Genomic DNA, 14,722 nt, shown 5'->3' with positions numbered 1-14,722 from the left:
GCCAGGTCTTGGCAGCTGCCTACCAGGGGTGTGGGGCTGGTGTGTGCCTGCTGGTGGGTGGGGCAGGTCCTGGCGCTAATAAGCTAGGGGGAGGCATCCAAAATGGTGCTTACCAGCACCAGTGTCCACGTGTTACAATGAACTCCCCAAAAGGGCTGCTGCCAGTCAGCAGGGGGAGTCCTAGTTGCTCCCTCCCTCTCTGGGAGGTTTTCCAAGATCAGCAAGTGGGTCTGACTCATTTTCAAAGTACTGCCTCTGAGCTGGGATTCAGAGTGGATGAGATTTTGTGTGCACTCTTGAAGAGTGGAGTCTCTTGTTTGCTGTAGCACTCCAGCTCTCCCAGACATAAGCCCTGCTGGTTTTCAGAGGGAGACGTTCTGGGGGCTTTGTATTCCTGGTGCAAGACCCCCTGGGCTGGGGAGCCCGCTGTGGGACCAAGAGCCCTCACTCCCTGGGAAGGACCTCAAGACCGTGACATTCCTCCTGTCTGTGGCTCGCCGATCTGAGAGCGTAGGTCCTAACTCTACTGTGTCTGCGCCCCTCCTATCCATCTTCTTGTAGTTCCTACTTATGTCTTTAGTTGTGGAAATTGTTTTCTGCTGGTTTTCAGGTCATTCCTATAGACAGTCGCTCTGTAAGTGGTGGTAATTTTGGTGTGTCTGTGGAAGTTCACGGTCTTCCTGCTCTGCCATCTCGGCCGCCTAGTCAATACTGTTAATTTAATCGTGCTTGCTTCCTCTGATGATTTCTAAGAGAGTTATTAAAGTCACTCACCAGCGCAGGGCTTTGATAGATTCTTTTTGTACTTTGAGTAGATTTCTTTAAAATATACTTTATTGAAACATAATTTACATATAATATAATGCACAGATTTTAAGTGTAAAGTTTAGTGAGTTTTGACAAATACATATACTTGTACAATTACCACCCCAGTGAATATATAGAACATTTCCATCACCCCAGGAATTTCCTTTGTGTCCCTCCCAGTCGATTCCTCACCCAGACCCCAGCAACCACTGATGATTTCCATTACCTTAGTTTAGTTTTGCTTGTCTAGAATTTATATAAATTGAATCATAAGTATATATTCTTTTGTGTCTGTCTTCTTCTGTTCCATGTAATGATTTTGAGACTTACCCGTGTTGTTATATCAGTAGTTTATTCATTTTTATGGCTGAGCAGTATACCTAGTTCATTGTTTCTTTGTCTGCTTGATGCATAAAGCTTCTAAATTGTTTTATCTTATTTGGGAAGAGGCTACTTTAGATTCTGTTCATATCCTCCTGTTGGCAAAAGACATCTGGTCTGTAGTTACATGGGGAAAATATATCCAAGCACCCTGAGTTTTATGCCTGCTTATTAGTTGTCTGCACTGTGAGACAAGTGAGAGAACAAGAGAGAAGGCAGATGGTTTGTGGAGCTTTGCTGACTTCCTAAATGGCTTCTTGGCCCAGCCAGTCTGGCCTTTGCCTCCCTGTGAGAGCTGCGATGACAGTGCAAGTAGAAATGCCCCTGATAATTAAGGTGACTCCGAAAGAGGGAGTGAGGGCTCCAAATTCCGGGCCCCTGCTGCGTGATGCACCTACATGGAGGTCTGTCAGGGAATCGGATCACGGAATCTGCCCTTGTCGTAGACATGCAGCCATAGAGCAACTTGAGCTTTAATGATTCCATATTTTAAAAGTTTAAGTAGAGTTAAAGAATACAAGTAATTGCTTAAAGGAAAATATTAATTTTAATTTTCAGTGATTTAGAGAAGAATTATTCAATTTGTTAATTATCTACAGTTGAGCCTGTTCTCTTTCTTCTGTTTACCTTTTAACTCCTTTGTTGTTGCTTTTTAGTTCCTTTAACAATAGGCAGAGGAAATGAAATTTCATTTGCTTTCAGTAGTTATAAAAGCTGTGTGTATGTTGGGGGGGTGATTGAAACTGTTTTCTAAAGTAAAAACACCTTTTACATGGGAGGCGCTGTGTAACAGTGTTGCTTTAGGTGAGTCGCTTCATATGTGTACCTGAACCTTAATTTCCTCGCTGGCAAAGTAAGTCATGGCTACATACCCGTCTCACATGATTCTTAACATAATTTACACAAATAACATCATCTATACAAAAGTGCTTTGTCAATTTTAAAGTTCTATTCAAACACACGCAGTTGACCCTTGAACGACGCAGGGGTGAATCCACGTATAACTTACAGTCGGCCCTGTGTGGTGCTACCTAGCTGTAGAAGTATAATAGACATAGTCCTGGAATATCATATGTGACTTTTTAGAAAGCCAGCCATTATAAAAAACCTAATCATTAAAAAATGTGCTACCTCAAAGTAAAAAAAAAGTTCTACTTTGAGAAGATTGTTTAAAGGAACCCTATTGTGGACACATTGTAAGTAAGTAGCCCAGAGTTGGGGAGTCAGGAGTGCCTGCATCCTAGTCATCATCCTGGACCTAATTGGCTTTTTGATCAAGTTATGTTATAGGAGCTCTCTGTCTTAGTTTTCTCATTTAGAAAATGTGGAAGATAATTCATACTGCCATAGGAGTGCTATGATGTTATTATTACTACTGTTATTTTACTGAAGTGATTTATAACCGTTTATCTTAGTTTCTCTGTAAATCCAGATTTCTACCTATTGGGCTTGTTTTAAATTGTATCTACTTAAGGTATGTTTTCAGTTCTGTTTTTGGCAAAGAACTGAGATATTGTTGTCTTCTACTATAACTACACAATCTTTGCAAAATCATTTCTTAACAATTTGAAAGAGATGAAGAGTTGTACATCTAGCTATACAGTGTGTGCCATTGTTCCATCAGAAGCTAAATAGCAGGGGTGAGGATACAGCGACGTCAGTTGTTAAGCCTATACATTATTCACTTAACATCTGCTGTTGGTTCTCTTTTTCCCTGTGGGGGAATAAATTACAGCACATCAGCACATTTTTCATGCTTTGTGTTTAAGCATTTAAAAGTCATTTATTGTATTATTAATGTTATTTCATTTCTGCTTATTTGGCAGCCCCTGAAGTTATCAATGCCCACGACTATAGCCAGCAGTGTGACATTTGGAGCATAGGTGTCATAATGTACATTTTGTAAGTACCCTGCTAAATGTACAACTTAAAATGAATGGATGATCCCTAACAGTAGAATTACATAGACTTTAAATTAAAACTAAACAATATAGTTTTAAGAAAGCGACTAAAGAAACAGTTGGGAAGTCATTCTAAAAGGTGTCTTATTAGTTGTCAGGTACATCCATTAGGTATTTTTTTAATACAATCAATTTGTAACTTTCAGCTTTTCTTTTCATTGATCTATAAATGCTACAATGCACTGTATGATCTGAGCCACATGAAAAACTTGCCTCAGCACCTCCCTGATCCTTTGCTACAAAACAAAAGCTTCTTTGTATTTTCTCAAGAGATTCACTTATAGAGCATCAGGTAGAGGGAGGTCCTGGGACCTGGCACGAGAGCCACCTGATGGACAGGGCACGTGTGAGGAGCGGGCAGTAACCAGATAAAGGTTCAGCCCAGGGTCCAGAGAGTATTCTGTTGTTTCTACTTCTCTTCATGCTACTGAAAATGTTGGCCTTTCTTGCTCTCTCTTCTGTCTCACTCTCAAGATTCAGTCAAACCCCATGGCCTATATTTTTCCTTTGAAGTGTCCTCACCTATTATTTCATTTCTCTTCACTTGTATCATTTCTCCTTACAATCCCTTTCTAGAAGATTACAGTGTCTTTCTGTCGGTTCTCCTGCCTCTGGTTCATCCTTCACACAGTTGTCAGAGTTGTCTTTCTAAATCACAAATCTGATTGTACTACTTTCCTGATTAACAACCTCTGGTAATTCTCCCTTGCTGTAGAAAAATCTCAGAGCATCCCTGCATGGCGTAACACAAAGCTTCCACTGCCTGGCTCCAGAGTGCCTTTCTAATCTTGGTCTGCATATGTGTTCCCATTCACTTACCCTGTGCTGGTGGACACTCTAGGCCACTCCTTATGACTCAGGCACCCTGTATTGCATGCTTCTGGGTCTTTGCTCATGCAGTTCATTCTGCCTAGATGTTCTTTTTTCTTCTCTACTAACCTCTTTCCTGGGTGTGTCCAGCTCACACAGTAAAGACTTCTATTTCCCTAAGTCCTACTCGACCCCAGCAGTTACTACATTCATTATGTGTATACTTTTTGGAATTTAAGGCAGTAGACGAAGATGCATGTAAAACAGTAATGTAGAAAGAAAAACAAAATAATAAGCATATTTAATCAGGAAAGTTTGCACATGTGTAAATATGATAGAATAAATTGTTCACTTTTCTGTGTTCTCATTGCACTTTTAAAAGCTAGATTATAATGGAATATAATTATTGTATTATGTGTATTGTACCTGTTTTTCTTACTCTAAATTCCATGAAGTACAGCGATATGATTCATCTTTGCATCCCTGGTATCTGGTACAATAGTAGACATGTAGTCAGTGCTCAATATTTGTTTGTTAAATTGAATTAAAGTGAATTGTCTAAGAGATATTCTGCAAAGTTAGTGGTCACTGTTCTGCCTGTTGGTGAATATGAACATTTTTATGTTGATGCAACATGAGTTTTATGGTCATATTGAAGATTTCACTGTGCACTACCTCTTCCAGATCGTTTCTAAATATTGACATCACAGTAGTTATATTTTCACAGTCCTGTGAAATGGAATACACGGGCAGTAGAAATTGGATGTTGTGATCGTAGTTGTAACTCAGATAGCTGACATATCACTGCTTAGATTGCATAAAGTATAAATGTATTCACAAAGTTTTTGATCATTGTTCTGTGCTGATTAGAATCATATTAAAATTCTGAGCCTTAGTTTTAAATTAAAAATACAACTATTTAAAATTAGTGTTTTATACTCTCACGACTTTCTGGACAACACAAGTCAAACATAATACATGTGAACTCTTATTACACCATTCATGTGGTATTTGCTGCCTTCTTAGTTTGAATTTGGTGTTAAGGGAAGTGATAGTGTATTACATACCTTAAATTTTTTTCTCCTACTTAAAGATGTAATTTTAATTTTTCTGCTTCTGAGTGTGACTGCGTATCATAATGATGACATACTTTTTTCTTTACAGTAGACTCTTGCTTAGCTAATCAGTTCCTATTCATTAATCTGCCTGAGCCCAGTGGTCTTACAGATAATTTCCTTCAACAAGGGCACAAACATATTACCTTCTCCAGGGGGGTTATTTTCTTGTTTATCAGTTACCCCTGTTTCATTGCTACTTAATTGGACAATGATAACATACTTTCTCAAGGTGAAATTGACATAAATACTCTTTATGGGCACTATCTTTTGCTGTTTTGATTCCTATGAAGCAAAATAATCGGAAGGCTTTAAGAGGCATTTTTCACGTCTTGGATTCCCTTTTCTGGATGTGCAGAAAATTGCTGTCATAAAATTTCATACGCTGCTGATTGACCAACCATTAGATACATTTTGTGTGAATAAAATTGTAAAGGACAGAAAAAAGTGGAATTTTTAAAATGTAGCCCTTGAGCTATATAGTTGCATGCTAGTCAGGCAGTGTGGGAGCAGCTAAGAAATTGGTGAATGTGCATATCACTGGTTGTTAACAGACTCAATGAGCCAGGCTTTTGCTGGCCTGTACTTGCTATAATAGATTGTAATTGTCCATAAGACCATTTTTTTGGGCTTTTTTTTATTGCATTTTAAAACTAAACAGTAGTAAGGCAAGTAAGATCAGAGAGAGGAGGGTCAGAATGAGCTGGAGAAATAAAAAGTATTAAAATGAGAGTTTGCAGAACAATTTAATAAATATTTATCACTTAACAAGAACCTATTGGTAAATGAAAAGCTGTGTTATCCAGCCTAGTTTGATAAATTACTAGGATGAGAACAGCTCTCCCCCTTCCCCCCCCCAGAAAATCATTGTCATGTAAGATATTTACCAAATTTAGACTTATTCAAAAAATATTCGTGGGAAAGGTTTTTAAAGAACTTTAAGAAAAATATGACTAAAAACAAAAATCAGTAAAAATCTGTTAAGAGACCTGGAGATCATTATACATTATACTTATGTACATAATAGACCAGCATTTGGGAAGTGTAATGGAATTCTGCCGTTTTACTGTTTCCATAATAAAGTGGAAAAGTATAATCCTGAGAGTTGAAGAATAGACATACAGAGTTAGAGTTGCCTCTGTGATGAGTCCAGGTCCAACTTCTCTGTGGTTGTCATTGGGAAAATCTGGTTGTTGTCTACAGGGTTGCCCTCAGATGTTGGGGTTGATGATAAAGATGATGGCTAACGTTTGCAACTTTTAAGCATGTTCTTGTAGTTTTGGACTAGATCACCTATGGAAGCATAGGCTTGCCATGCTCTTTGTAAAGTATAGCACGGTGCTTCCTTTAAAAGATTCTAAAGACTCATAGTCCCCGTACTACAGAATCTACAAATAAGCCCATGTGTACTGTATACACATGGCTTTACTGATATTGGTTGTTACATATACTCAGCTTTCACCCTTCCAGACTGATTTTCCTCATGCAGATTTTCTTCATTTTATGTATCATTTTTGAAGAGTTGTGGCCATTTTAATGGATTTTTGGTTTTGACTCAGAGCCTGTAGACCCCAGGGTCATTCTTACTATCACTAACATTCGTGTAGCATTTTACCACAGGTAAAACTCTTACATGGTCATTAGAGTCTGATAACTCTCGTTAGACTCTGATAACTCTGTATATCTTTCTGTAAGTCCAATGTGAATTATGTACCTTAAGGTGTTACCTTACCTTTGCTCTCGTTGAAGTGTTTCTCCTCTATCATCCACCACTATTACTGTGCACTTAAACTCACACACCTTTCTGTATTTTAACCCTTTAGTGTTTCCCCACCTGGAAGAGCTTTGGGTCATTTGCAAATGTGGAAGTTCCAATGTATACAAGAGCCTAGCACAGATCTTGCAAAAGCCCTTCGCTTCCATTTCTACATCCAGAGGAGTTCCCACCTCTTTCTCTCCTTTATTTAAATATGAAGCACCACTACTTCCAAGTCCTGTGGAAACTTAATTTTTAATAGCCTCATTCTGATTATTTTTTAAAAACTCTTAACAAAACGACTGTCTTTGTTGTAGATTATGTGGAGAAGCACCCTTTATGGCAAGCTCAGAAGAGAAGCTTTTTGAGTTAATAAGAAAGGGAGAACTACATTTTAAAGGTTCAGTCTGGGATTCCATAAGTGATTCTGGTAAGTATAGATTTGTTATTATTTACTAAAGCAAGTATACATAATATAAGAAAGGCAGCCAGTAACTCAGATACTTTAGATCTCTGGTTAGTCATTAAATTTACTTGTAGAAATACACTATTTACTTGTGGTAATAGTGATATCTTCACTGTGCTTGTTATAGTTGAAACTTTCAGCAAAAACAGAAAATGCATAATAAAAATTGAAGAGGAAATTTGCTGATCATCTAGCTAATTTTTTACTATAGACCATAAACCAGGTAATCCAGGCAATAAAACCTCACTGTAGGCCTTAAACTTTATTTAATACTAGCCATTGGTACTGATGATACTTATTTTATAACTGAGAAGTTTCCTTCATATCATACAGACCTAATCCTAAATAAACTGGAAAATGTGTGGTACTAATTATAGTTGAGATAAATAAGACTTTCAGGATTTTTCCCTTATTTGCAGCTAAAAGTGTTTTGAAACAACTTATGAAAGTAGATCCTGCTCATAGAATCACAGCTAAGGAACTACTAGATAACCAGTGGTTAACGGTAAGTTACAGTATTACTTCTTTTTTTTCTTTTTGGCATGCCGTCATTGCTTATTTCTTCTCATCTGGCCTTGTAGTTTATATATAGTCTTCTTAAAACAGTCATTTAGTTTCATCTTCTGACAAGTTAAAAAAATTATTGAGTGTTGCCACATTTCTGAAATGGATATTTTCAAACTGTTAAAACTACTACCACTGTTGTTTATATATGTTTATAGAGGTTTAAATGAACTTTTCTTTTGTATCAAATCCAGTAAAATAGAGCTGAGAAATGTCCATTATTAAAGCTGTGGAATATTGAAGCAGTCTGTATAGTTTAGTGATGTAAAGCACTGGAACCATCTACTTCTCTTTCAACTCTTTGGATGCAAGGAATCTTCAGGGATTCAGAAAAGCCAAGGTCTTCTAACAGTGTCTGTTGCCTGGCTTGAAATCTTGAGTAATTATTCATTTACATATTGCTTTCCCCCATTGGACTAATGCCTTGAGCAGTGACCCTATGTCTTTTTTTTTTTTTGCGGTACACGGGCCTCTCACTGTTGTGGCCTCTCTCCCGTTGCGGAGCACAGGCTCCGGACGCGCAGGCTCAGCGGCCATGGCTCACAGGCCCAGCTGCTCCGCGGCCTGTGGGATCTTCCCGGACCGGGGCACGAACGGGTGTCCCCTGCATCGGCAGGCGGACTCTCAACCACTGCGCCACCAGGGAAGCCCTTGTGACCCTATGTCTTACTGGTCTTTGTATCCCTGTACCCAGAACATTACCTGGTCACAACAGGAACTTTGGAAGAGGATGCTACTACCTCTCAGTATTTATTTTCTCTTTCTTCTGTGGAAATGAGGATCCTGGCTTTTAGCTGGTAACATTGCTATCTTGTCTTCTTTGCTAGTTCTTCCCCATCGTTGCTAGTTATGGTGCTGGTCAATGAGATCTAAGTGGAGGTAGGAGCAATTTCTGGGAAGTGTCCTTAAATGGAGGGGGTATGGCCTTCCTCACATCCATCTTCTTCCCTAGTGACTGAAATGCAGCTGTGATTGGTGGAGTTTAAGTAGCCATATTAGATCATAGAGTGGAATTTATAAACGGGATAGCAGAGCAACAAGATGCAAGGAACCAGGGCTCTTAGCATATAGAGCTGCTATGCCAGCCCTTGATTGCCTACCTCCAGACATTTTTATATGAGCAGGAGACAAATGTCTGTCATCTTTGAGATACTGTGAAATATGCAGTTAAACCTAATACCAATTAATACAATAATAAATAATTGCTGGATGAGTAGATGATTCAGTAAATGAATATCTGTAGGTATGTCAGAAAATGTCTGAGAATGGAAATTAGAGATTGTCTTAGAGACATAGGAATATTGCTAAGTAATATTTATCTATGCCGAAAGTTATTTTACATCTATGACTTGCTAGACACTGTGTTAGGTACTGCAAATACATGATATGCTTATAATGCAGTAGTAATGTTGAGAGATGATGGTGGCTTGGACAGGGTGGTAGCAATAGAGTTGAAGAGAAATAAATGTAATATATTTTTTAGGTATATTTGATAGGGCTTGGTGATGAATCAGATAAGAGATAAGGATAAGGGAGGTATCAGGATGATTTTTAGATTTTGCTTTAACAGCTGGTTGGATGGTAGTGCCATTTGCTGAGATGTGGAAGACTGTAGGAGAAATAGATTTTTTTTTTTCTGGGGGAAGAGTGGTGAGTCAAGAGTTCCATATGAGACATGCTAAATTTGAGATGCCTATGTAGCATTCAAGTGGAGATTTCAAATAGATCATTGAATGTATGAGCCTGGAACTCGAGAAGAATGAGCTGGAGATATAAATCTGTGAATCCTGAGTATAGATGCCATGTAAAGCCATTGGGCTGAAGAGATAAGCTAGGAAGAAAATACAGATAGAAAGGACAAGAGGCCTTAGCACCCTGCCTTAAACACTACAACATTTAGAAGAGGAGAAGCTAGCAGTGGAGGCTGAAAAGGAATAGCTGATGAGGAAGAAGGAAAGTCAGGAGGGTGGTACCAAGGAAATTAAGTGAGAAGAGTGTTTGAGAAAGCAGGAGCAGTCAGCTCCCAGGTAAACGCTGCCGAGGGGTCAAGATGAGAATGAGTTTTCATTAGAATGGCCAACAGAGGGGTTGATGGTGACCCTGAGGCCTAGATAGGTTTAGATACCATAAATTTATAGTGATAGCATTCTGATTTTCTTTTGGCAATTTCTAATCATTTTTTTTGAATAACATTTTCTTTAAGGACTAAAGAAATTGTCTTCACTCAAAAATGGTTTATATCTGCCCTCTTCTGTGAATGTGTTGAACTCTCAAATGATTCTGTGCAATAAGTATTTCTGGCCTAAAGTAATTGTGCAAATGAGTTAGCAGCTAGATCATTGCAAAACTACTGAGTAGATTTGCAGTACAGCAAAATAAAAACTGTAAAACAGATGGTATGCTTTAGAAATCTATCTCTTTTCAGCATCACACAACATTCGGGTTTGGCCATTTAATTATTTGTTTTCTAATTAGTACAACTTTATTTCTGGCTTTGGTCATTTTTCCAGAAGTCTCCATTTTTGAGCCTCTGTAACATTTGTCTCTATGTAGTCTTTGCCAAATGGATAGAGAAGTGACAGATAGCGCGTACTATATCAGACTATCCTAAGGAGTTCAGTGTATGAAGTTTAGAATACTGGCATTTTGTAAACTTCTGAAAGGCAAAACTCTTTTCTTCTTAACCACTTGAAGTCTTGCTTCCTGTAATTCATATCCTGTTTGAAATAATCTAAAGAGAACACATTAGTTCTCTCAGTGCCTTACTGCTTTATAAGAAGAACTGATCTTCCAATACCGAACAAATAGTAACATTCTTTTCAAAGAGCTTTATTGGATAAAAAGTTTCTATGGTTTACCTATATATTGTGCATTTTGAAATACAGTACATATCTGAAAAGTATTCTGAGAAAAATAATCATTGCTTCGCTATGTACATTTAAGTGAATGGGTCTTAAACAGATATTGTCATCCTGATTTAAAAAGTCAAAGATCGGGACTTCCCTGGTGGCGCAGTGGTTGAGAATCCGCCTGCCAATGCAGGGGACACGGGTTCGAGCCCTGGTCCGGGAAGATCCCACGTGCTGTGCAGCAACTAAGCCCATGTGCCACAACTACTGAGCCCGTGTGCCACAACTACTGAAGCCCGCACACCTAGAGCCCATGCTCTGCAACAAGAGGAGCCACCGCAGTGAGAAGCCCGCGCACCGCAACAAAGAGTAGCCCCCACTCGCTGCAACTAGAGAAAGACTGTGCACAGCAACGAAGACCCAACACAACCTAAAATAAATAAATAAATAAATTTATAAAAAACAAAACAAAAACCCAGGTATTTAAAAAAAAAAGTCGAAGATCAGATGCAAGGAAAAACAGCCAATAATGACTTTACTACAAAGGAAGAGTTTGATGATGACTCCCACTGCCAAGAGTGTGCCTGTTATCCTCTTTATCCTTTTCTTCTTTTTTGCCCTTTTCATTCTCAGCAGTGGTTCAGGACTTCATTCCTTATTAGATAGTTATGGTTGCCCCTTGGTATTAAGTCCCCTGGTAACAACTAACACCAAGAATTTGCATACTTAACAAGTTTCCCCAGTATTTTTAATGCCTGCTTATATTTAAGAACTCTGTCATAAATTAACAAAAGCATTTTTCTTTTATGGCTTGTCAAAAAGTAGTTTCCGGAGTTGAGCTCTACTGGTATTATTCAGTAATTCCTTCAACAGATTCTTTGTGTGTGTGCCTACCATGTGCCAGGCCCTGTGCTAGGTAATAAAATATAGTTAAAGACATATAGGACCTAGTCTCTGACATGAGGAACTTACAATATAATAAGGAAAACAAGCTATGTATAAGATACAAAGCAAAGAAGAAAATGATAAATGACATAAGAAATTGCCAGATGAACAGAGGGATACAGAGGCAAGCAAGTGTGAAATCAGGAGTTCAATTTGACTGACAAATAAGATGCCTGAAGGAAAGAAGTGGGAAATAAGACTTTAGAAAAGGAAAGAAAATTGTGAGGGCACTTGAATCCCAGGCTAAAGAGTTTTAACTTCCTGCCATAGATAGTGGGGAACAATTGCAAGCTCTTTGACGGAAGGAAATTATTATTATAGTGCGTCAGTCTTGCAGGGTGGCTTATTTTAAACGGGACAACAGTCATTTAAATGTCTATGTTGATTTTAACAAGTGTCTTTTGATTTTAATTCATCGGGCACTATGTGGGTACAAAGATGAATAAAACACAGTCTCTCCCATTGAGTGATTTACCACAAATTACAGTGTACTTTGCTTTTTAGTCACACTTTACAAATGCTCTTGTAATGAACTGTAGGGTCTAACTTCAGAACATTCTTTCCTATGTGTGAACAGGGTCCTTGTTCACTAATTCACAAACTGTTATTTAGGCTTTGGTCATTAGCTTTTAACCTTTAGCCTGTATACTCTATGTAAAAGAATTGGAATTTTCTGATACCTAACTAATTACTGGTAATTATTCTAATACTTAACTATTTTTTTTCCTACTGTATATTTTCTTCCTAAATATATTAAGTCTCTTACCTTTATTTTACTATTGATATATTTACTTATTCTTAAATTCTGAATTATCTTACATATATGAATACACTTTGAAAGCCCTCTTTAATGAAGGTTTTTTAATAAATAAGAATTATGTTTGGAAGTTCATGAACCAGGAACCTTGGGCATTTACTCAAAATTCAGTGATTGATATATACTTAATAATTCAAACAAATATTCATTGAATAACTACTATGTGCTGTGGAGGACACAAGGATGAGTCTGGCATAGTCCCTTCCTACAGGTTGCCAAAGCATAGTGGAAAGTTTAAAACAAAAACACAGGCAGAGAATGAGTATATGATGTGTGTGTGTGTATACCTATTTTATATATATATATATATATATATAAAATATACTGTATAAAATATATATTCTATAAAATATTTATTATATCATATTTGTACTTATTAATGTATATTAAATGTATATTATATTTAATATATAAAACATGTATTTATATAGTATATAGTATAGTAGTAGTACTATTAGGTTTTTAAGAAGAGAGCTATTATTCCCTTTAGCGGGTTACAAAAACCACTTAAAATGAAGGTAATATGTGATCTGACTCTAAATAAATGGGTAAAAGTAGAAATTAAAGTTGGAGTCATGGTAAGAAGGCAGGGGATTCTAGATAGAAAGAACTTTACAAAGATATAGAGAAAGAAAAAATGAAGTATATTAGTAGTTCTGGTTTTTTAGACTCATAGAAGACACGTAGGGAAGTAGTGGGAAATTAAGCTGTAAAGGCAGATTAGGGCTATTTTGCTCTAGACCTTGGCCTACATAGAGAAGACTTTGTATTTGACTTGTTTGACAATGGATTGCTACTGAAAGGCACTGGAGTACCAGATCATAGCTGAACTTATGTGAGTTTTGTTTTCTGCTTTGTCCCTTCAACCCTTGTGGAGTGATTTGAGTGGACTTGGATGGGGTCTGTGGGCTATTCTGAGGGGGGAGCTCCTCTTCTAATGCAGTATCCTGGCTGAAATAGTGTGAAGCCAGAAGGGCCCTAGGAATAAATTTGAGGGATCCTTATGCACAGATCATGGCTGAAGGGCAGAAACAGGATCTTAATGGGGAGATAGAACAGGATAGGCATTGGAGCAGGTTGGGAACAAGTAGCAAGTGTCTAAGATTCTTCACAGGTCAACTCTATCAGTTAGTGGGTTGGTGGATGTATTGCTGGCCAGGGCAGACAGAACTTCAGGAAGAATAATCTGGCAACAGTATGTGTGATATGGTTTGCAGAGTGGCAAGTAAAGTTGGAGAACTGAAATAGGACTCAGGTGAGATAATAAAGATTGGAACGAGGGCAGTGAGAATGGAACAGAGGAGAGGAGAGAAATAGACATTAGAAAGACAATCAACACAATTTTTCAACTAAGAAGAAATGTTAGATGAAAGAGTAAAAGGAATAAAAACTTTTTCAGGTGACTAGGAAAATGGGGTAAGACAAAAGTATAGAAGACTTACTGGTTTTGTAGATTGGAAGAAGAATGAGGTGCTTTTTGGAACAGTATATTCAAACGTCTGTGCTTGAATAATTTCAGAAAGACTGAAAAGTAACGAATCTCTTCAGATATTTTTAGGTTGAGCTTAAAAGTTTTTCATCATAAATGTAAATAATTACAAGGGATATAATTTCCTATATATTGTAAATGTTGGTAATTAAAAATAAATCTAACTTTTTTTACATATATAACACCTCCATCTCATCCAATTTAAAAAATTTATGAGCAAATTATCCTTTAACAAAAACTTTAGAGTTCTGTCTCCTCAAGCACCACCAGGTCCTCCGCTTTGGGACTCGAAGGGCCAGCGTCCTTGCAACAGGAGTTCAGTCTCCATAGGACTTGCTGGGATTTGGGCTTCAGGACAACCTGGGGCTACATCCATGTGGACAGGACCTGGGTTTGCTCAGGATCCTCCCAGGGAGGCACAGCCAGGAATTGAAGTATTTAGAAATGCAGTTGAGAGATAGGTTCAAGATGGCAGAATAGAAGGATGTGCGCTCACTCCCTCTTGCGAGAGCATCAAAATCACAACTAACTGCTGAGCAATTTTCAACAGGAAGGCACTGGAACTCACCAAAAAAGATACCCCACATACAAAGACAAAAGAAAAACCACAATAAGACAGTAAGAGGGGCGCAATCACAATAAAATCAAATCACAAACTGGAGAACACTTATACCACAGAAGGCCACCCACTGGAGTGAAGGTTCTGAGCCCCACGTCAGGCTTCCCAACCTGGAGGTCTGGCAACGGGAGGAGGAATTCATA

The 14,722-nt window shown here is 38.0% G+C and overlaps 1 protein-coding gene across 2 annotated transcripts in view; it reads left to right on the top strand.

Annotated features, from left to right (window-relative positions):
- STK33 (serine/threonine kinase 33) overlaps positions 1-14,722 on the top strand; it is a gene marked incomplete at both ends in the record, with an annotated part of 81,694 nt that overhangs the window by 24,532 nt on the left and 42,440 nt on the right. For both annotated transcript variants that reach the window (XM_082659210.1, XM_082659211.1), the window contains 3 exons: positions 3,015-3,090; positions 7,148-7,260; positions 7,716-7,801. In XM_082659210.1, coding sequence (XP_082515336.1) covers positions 3,015-3,090; positions 7,148-7,260; positions 7,716-7,801 — 275 coding nt within the window. The remainder of the gene's footprint in view (positions 1-3,014; positions 3,091-7,147; positions 7,261-7,715; positions 7,802-14,722) is intronic.

The sequence above is a fragment of the Grampus griseus genome (assembly GCF_964374135.1).
Source record: "Grampus griseus genome assembly, chromosome: 8".
NCBI classification, from domain to species: Eukaryota; Metazoa; Chordata; class Mammalia; order Artiodactyla; family Delphinidae; genus Grampus; species Grampus griseus.
This window is presented reverse-complemented; position numbering and strand designations above follow the sequence as displayed.